A 6922-nucleotide genomic window follows, 5' to 3' on the forward strand; every position below is an offset into this window, starting at 1 on the left:
AAGTGCAGCAGCAATAGCCACAAATCCTGTGTATCACTCAAAAACAAAACACTTTGAAATAGATTTACACTTCATTAGAGATAAAGTTACTCAAGGAGAGCTGGATATAAACTTTGTGGCCAGCAGAGACCAAATTGCAGATGTCTTGACCAAACCACTGCCTTACTACAAGTTCAGTCAATTTCGAAGCAAACTCAATGTCTTTGACAAGACCTTAAGTTTGAGAGAGGGTGTTGAGAATTCAGGTTGTGAAGAACCAGCATTTGATCCCAAGGCCCTGCTGGCATGCCACCTGAGCAACCATTTCCAAAGAGCAGCTGATGAGGAAGGTGAGGTGTATCCTATGAGCTGGCAAAACTGTTATGGTGAGGAATATCAACATGTGAACTCTGCAAGCTGGAAATTTCTAGAATGTTTTCAATGATTGGCTGTGCAGCTGTCACTCTTTGTCTTATTCATTTTCAGCTGCACCTTGAGCCAGCAACCGTTGTTTTTAGTTTATGTATAAATATTTGAAACAATTGTATTTCATTTTTAAGCTTCCTTTAATAAAAACAAAGGTATGTTTGTTTCTCTGCTGCTTGCATATTCAAGCAATTCATCAAGAATTTAAGTTTGGTGTCCCTTATTAAAAATTTGGGGTTCTTGTAATCATTTTCCAAAACCATGGGGATGTGTGTGTCCTTTTTCCTATTTATTTTTATAAAAATTAAGGTTTTTTTTTTTAAGAAAGAAATCTAATTCGTTCATTCTTCAAAGAGTGTGAGGATCAAAAACTTATTCTATGGTTATTGCTAAATACGAAAGAAGATAATTGACGTAGTTGTTATTTAGTACTATATTGATCCCAGATTGAATTTGGTTTAACCACCAAGAGTGATAGTGAATGCAAATGTTTCAATTTATACTTTCTTTATTTGATCTAATGGCAAATAAAATTTTCTCCCATCCTCATTAACAGGTTCAACCAAAAATTTTGTTTTTAGTTCAAGAAATTTTACCATTTATTTATGTTAATAATCAATACAAGAAGACTTACTAATTTACATGTTGTGGTAAGTTTTTGGACAGAGAAAACTAAGGTAGTGTTTGTTCTTTTATTTAAAATCTGAAAGGATTTGAATGTAACTGAAGTTTGAATGGATGTGAATGTAAATGTCAGAATAATATATTTGTTTTTTCATTTTTTGAAGTCAAGTGTAGCAGTAAGTTATTTATTTTTACAAACTTAAAATAATTTAAATCTAATATTTTTATACTTATGATCTTGAAAGTGTTATATATACTTCAAATTTTTAATAGGTATATATTTACAGTGTTTTCTTAACCAAATAAGTTCATACAATTGATTGTTGTTATTATTGAATAACCTTTTTTAGGTTACCTTTATTAGTTTAACAACGCTACTTTGTCAAAAGAATGAGTTACCATTATTATTAATAGGTCGGCAGTGACATTTTTTTATGTTTAGCTCACTGATAATTGACATAGAATAACAATGTTTTAGATATATACTCTATATATTTAGATAATTACATGTATTCGTATCTTTAAAATACTTATCATAATGTCAAATATTTTTATATTACTAAAAATTGTTGAATAATTATTTTAGAACAATATAAAATATTTTTCCCTAAAAATATCCGATGGATTCATTCTTCAAAGAGTGTGGTCGTTACTAAATATACAAGATGATAGTTGGTAGTTATTGTCTAGTAATTTGTAGATCTCGGATTGAATTTGATTTAAAATCGAGGCCTGCAAATGTTTCATTTTAAATTTTCTTTGTTTAATCCAATGGTAAATAAAATTTTCTCCCATCTGTATTAACGGTTCGAACAAATAATTTTGTTTCAGTTCAAGAAATTTTATCAATTATGTTAATTATTAGTACTCACATAATTATTTGATTTTTTTTTCTTCAGTTCTCATTGTTTGAACTAGTTTACTTGATGAGTAGTGCAATGTGTCCATATATTATATAAATTTTAATTTATTACTAATACAGTAACATTGCATGTTACTATTCGTGGTCAATAACAGTAGCCTGGGCCCAGGAGAACACGAGCATGATTGGTGGTCAGATATATAATATAGATGAACCTCTGCCTTGACTGATTCAATATAAAGCGGTGGAAAAAAAGGAAAACAGGAGCAAGCAATTAAGAAAGAAGCAAATTATAATCATGGCTTCTATGGCTGATCAGGAAGAAGAGACAAATAATTTTTCATATGCAATGGAACTGGCAGGTGCCATAGTGCTACCTGCAGCTATGCATGCAGTGGTAGAGCTTGATGTGTTTGAGATCATAAGCAAAGCCGGTGCTGGTGCTAAGCTTTCGGTTGCGGAGATTGTGGCTCAAATTCCCTTGAAAGATAATAATCCTGAAGCTGCGGCCATGATGTTAGATCGGGTGCTGAGGCTTCTTGTCAGCTACAATGCTCTTCATTGCTCTTTTGTTGACGGACAAAGGCTCTACTCTCTTGCTTCTGTTGCTAAATACTTTGTTCGCAATAATCAAAACGGCGCATCGTTGCGTCCCTACATGGCCTTGCGTCTCGACAAGGTCCCCATGGATTACTGGTATATAGAATTATTTTTTCTCTTTTCTTTTCTTTGATAATTTTGATAAATTAAGGAAAATTGTCAAGACCTTCTAGTTGTATCCAAAAATTAATCATTTGCATCTCATGTTTTGAACCCATCAAAATCCGTCAGCTGCTAAAAGACGGTTATCTTCAATTATTTTACTTTTGTTGTGGTAAAAGACAAAAACAGTTTAAAGTCCAAGCGTTTTTGAAATATGAAAGTAGAAAAGATTGATTGTAACAGACAATTAATAAAGTATTCTTTATCTTGGTTAATTATGCGGTCAAATTTTACAAGCTAAGCTTCTAAAATTGTTACTAACTGTGTTTGGATTTTGGAAAATTCAGGTTTCGGTTGAAAGACCAAATTCTTGAAGGAGGAACTGCGTTTAATAAAGCGCATGGAATGTCTATCTACGATTACATGGGCGTTGACTCAAGATTCAATGATGTTTTCAACACTGGCATGTTAGGCCACACTTGTGTTGTCATGGAGAAGGTCCTAGAATCATACAAAGGCTTTGAGCATGTTAAGAAGCTTGTTGATGTTGGCGGCGGCTTAGGAGCTACTCTTAACATGATAATTTCCAAATACCCTCGTATTAAGGGTATTAATTATGATTTACCTTATGTTATAAAAAATGCCCCATCTTATCTCGGTATGTTACTTACAAAATTTATATAGTATTTTTGTTAGAAATTCGTTGATGACATACACGATAGCTAACAAAAATTATTTTTTTAAAAAAAATTTTCAGGCATTGAACATGTAGGTGGAGACTTTTTTGAAAGTGTTCCTGAGGCAGATACCATTTTGATGAAGGTTATATATGTGTGTGTTATTTAAAATCATGATTATAAGGAAAAATCAATATAGGGTGAATCACACTTTTTCCCCTAATATTTTGTAGGTTTACATTAACCCGATGCTCATTTGGTATTAGAACTTTCACAAAATTACTTACAGTGAATACCAAAATATTATGAAAACTATAAATTAAGGGGGGGGGGGGGTTTAAACTCTCTCTCTTTCTTTTTCTCTAGTGGTAAAGAGGTGGCCAAAAGCCCAAATTGATTATTTAAAAACTACTTGACTAGCTCCTGATCAAAGTGTCAATTTTTCTGGATTATATACGTATGTTTTGTTCAATAACATAAATTGATCAAAGATATTCAGAAAAATAGATCGAATGAGAATTAACATGAATATTAAACTTTTGCAGTGGGTCCTTAGTAGTTTTGATGATGAGCAGTCCTTGAAATTATTGAAAAATTGTTACAAAGCTCTTCCGGATGGTGGGAAGTTGCTTAATGTTAATGTAACAATTCCAGAAGTGCCTGAGAATAGCGCGACTTCAAGGGAGATCTCTATTTTGGATACAATTTGTTTATTCCAAGTTCCTCACGGAAGAGAGCGGACCAAACAAGAATACAGTGAATTAGCAATCAAAGCTGGATTTAAAGGCGTCAACTACGAATATGGTGCATGCAATTTATATGTTATGGAATTCCTCAAATAATAAATTGATTTATTTCTATTAGGAAAGATCTTCTCAACTCTCTTTCGAGAGTTACCAATTTCTGGTTTGTGTTACTTAGTTTTTCTTCTCCCCTTAGCTTTTCTCTTATGTATTCTTTTTCATCCAATAAGCATCTGTCTCTTTAAGGGAGATTGACTGCCTTATAAGGTAGCTCTTATGTAATCTTTTCCATTTTAATTTTTACTGTTGCTGCATGTGATACCTGGTTTTTTATCGAGGAAAAAAATAGTGTATTCATCTTACTTTGTTATTTTTTTCTTTTTCTGGTTATTGCAAAGTTATGTTGTGCAAAAACCAGCAATATATAATTAATAATTTAAAGTAATAAAGTTTGATTTTTGAACGTAGTAAAATAAACAGTAACTGAATCGAACAAAGTCTGAAAATATATTGAAAATGAATTATAGAGATATTAATTTTTCATTAAACAACTACTGAGAGCTAATGATGTAGGACGTTATTTTAAGAATTTTAAGATTTTAGAATTTTATTATTTTAGGACTTTCTATTTTAATTAGAGTCATTATGGTATTTTATTATTTTAGGACCTTTTATTTTCATTAGAGTCAATTAAGGTATGAGAATTAGTTAACTTAGGAAAGTATATTTTATTTTTATTATAATTGTGATTTAATTTTTCATTTTTAAGTTAACTTAGGACAAGTATATTTTATTTCCATTATAATTGTGATTTAGTTTTCTTTTTTAAGTTAACTTAGGGAAGTGAGTTTTCTCTATTATAAATAGAGAGGTTTTATCATTGTTTTAAGAACTTTTTTCAGACTCAATTATTATATAAACTTTTATTCTAAAATTTATTTTCTCTATCTTTTTTACAATTCCACTTTGTCAGCCAATATAGGTCACAGGGGGTTAAAAAAAGTACCAAGTCTTTTGAAACAAGTCACAAATGACAATCAGAACGAGAAGCAAATATAATAGTTTGCACTGGCAAAAAGATTTCCAGCATTTCGTCTAAGGCACAATTGACACAACGCTTGATTGACCAAAACAAATAGTTGATTATTGTAAGACTTTTGTTATATTACATGATTATGTAACATATATGATTCTTCCACAGCCGTTTGATGAAAATCTAACGGTTATAGAAATAACATGATTTACTATTTTATATTTCCCCAACTGTTGGATTTTCATCCAATGGCTGTGGAAAATCCAACAGTTGTGGAAGAATCATATATTTTATATGATGATGTAAATAACAATCTCCTTATTGTAATTATTGTGAATATAGGTATTTTATTTTACAACACGTTAAATATGTTTACATATTTTGTAAAAGTCAAGCAATGAGATGAAGGGAACGATTATTTATTTCACCATATTTCACCATATCAAGTATCTCAAAGATTATCTCAAATATTTTCATAAGATTATCTCAAATATTTTTCATGTTTTGTCTGCCTTCTAGAGGTGCACAATGATGAGTGAAAAGAGGAAAATGAAAAAAGAAAAGGGAAAAAGGACATTTACACCCCCAAGATTTGGGGAAATGGTCACCAACACCTCCAAGTTTTTAAAGAGGGACACCAAGATTCCCTTCTGACTATTATATTATTTGCCTCTATTATCTCAAAAACAATTGACTCTAATATTTTACAATAAATAGAAATATAATATTAAAATAAATGTAAGAATATATACATTTTAAAAATAATTTCAATGTTTAAAAAATATTTTAGTATTTTATAATCTATTAGATATATTTTATTATATTAAAGTAAATTTTATGATAAATCGAATCAAAATATCAAAATAAATTTATTAAAAATTTAAAATATTTTGAATATTATGTAAAATAATAATTTTAACAATATTAGTATGTGAGAATGTTTTTTATTGTAGAGTGTATTTCATGCAAATATTTATATAAATCCCTTCAATAAATAAAAATATATTAAAATATTTTAATATTGTTAGTCTATTGCATAGATTACATTGTTTATGATGCGTACATTAGCAAGTGTACTACTCGGCACAAGTAATATAATGAAGAGTAGAGTATCGTCCCACCGAGATTGTAAATCTTATTAGTTACCAAAATTATTCTAACCCTAATTTATTTGAACAATCGAATAAACGAATTTAGATTAAAAATTAAAATAAAATTAAATAAAAATGTAGGCAGTAATAGAAATTACCAAGAGATTAAGATATTAGGACATCTGATTTCTCGATAACCAATCCAATTTAATCCTCCATCTATGTTATTTAAGTTTATTACCAATGTTGACAGTGAATTTCTCTAATCTATTCAATGTCCTCTCTCGAGTAATATAAAAAATATCTCCACATATCAACCCACTATATCTCTATGTGAATTTAAATATGCTACGATTCATTAAGCTCTATAGAAACTCTTAGAAAAATTGCATGAATTATGTTGGCATATTTATGTCTTTTGTTCAATTCATGGCATCTATTAGACAGAGCAAAAATACATAAATCTCCTCTCGATCTTATTATGTATCCTTAAATCATTCAAATATTGACCAGATATTTAAAAGCATTAAGCACAAGGGAAATTATCAATCGTATACCCTTAGTTTACTTCGTTATCAAATTTACTACAACACTTTTAGAGTATATCAGTCATCCACCCTAAGTTGACAAAATATATCTGTCGTTCATCAAATTGTTAGTTTCTGTTTAAATATGATGACGTTAGAAGAGTAATCTAGTTTTTTATATGATACAAGTGATAATTTAAGGGTATATAAATGATAATAAGAGATTTTAAGGGTATGCAAGTGATAATTTTTAATGGT

General features: G+C 29.8%; 1 protein-coding gene across 2 annotated transcripts; it reads left to right on the top strand.

Moving 5' to 3' along the window:
* The first annotated feature begins 2112 nt into the window (after positions 1 to 2112).
* Positions 2113 to 4375, top strand: LOC102612475 (anthranilate N-methyltransferase-like). 2 transcript variants are annotated; one of them, XM_052436452.1, is made up of 4 exons: positions 2113 to 2587; positions 2941 to 3200; positions 3351 to 3415; positions 3816 to 4375. In XM_052436452.1, exons 1-4 carry the CDS (start codon positions 2190 to 2192, stop codon positions 4110 to 4112), a joined length of 1020 nt encoding a protein of 339 aa, XP_052292412.1. In that variant the 5' UTR covers positions 2113 to 2189; the 3' UTR covers positions 4113 to 4375. The 2 variants fall into 2 exon arrangements, with proteins under 2 accessions (XP_052292412.1, XP_052292411.1); XM_052436451.1 differs by having other exon boundaries at positions 2114 to 2587; positions 2941 to 3251.
* The last annotated feature ends 2547 nt before the right edge of the window (positions 4376 to 6922 follow it).

This window comes from Citrus sinensis, chromosome 3 (assembly GCF_022201045.2).
Source record: "Citrus sinensis cultivar Valencia sweet orange chromosome 3, DVS_A1.0, whole genome shotgun sequence".
Taxonomy (NCBI): domain Eukaryota; kingdom Viridiplantae; phylum Streptophyta; class Magnoliopsida; order Sapindales; family Rutaceae; genus Citrus; species Citrus sinensis.

Coding starts and splice junctions, on each gene's coding strand:
- LOC102612475 (XM_052436451.1), top strand. CDS start 2,190: ATGGCTTCTATGGCTGATCAGGAAGAAGAGACAAATAATTTTTCATAT. Junction 2,588..2,940: donor AAGGTCCCCATGGATTACTG/GTATATAGAATT, acceptor TGGAAAATTCAG/GTTTCGGTTGAAAGACCAAA. Junction 3,416..3,815: donor CAGATACCATTTTGATGAAG/GTTATATATGTG, acceptor AAACTTTTGCAG/TGGGTCCTTAGTAGTTTTGA.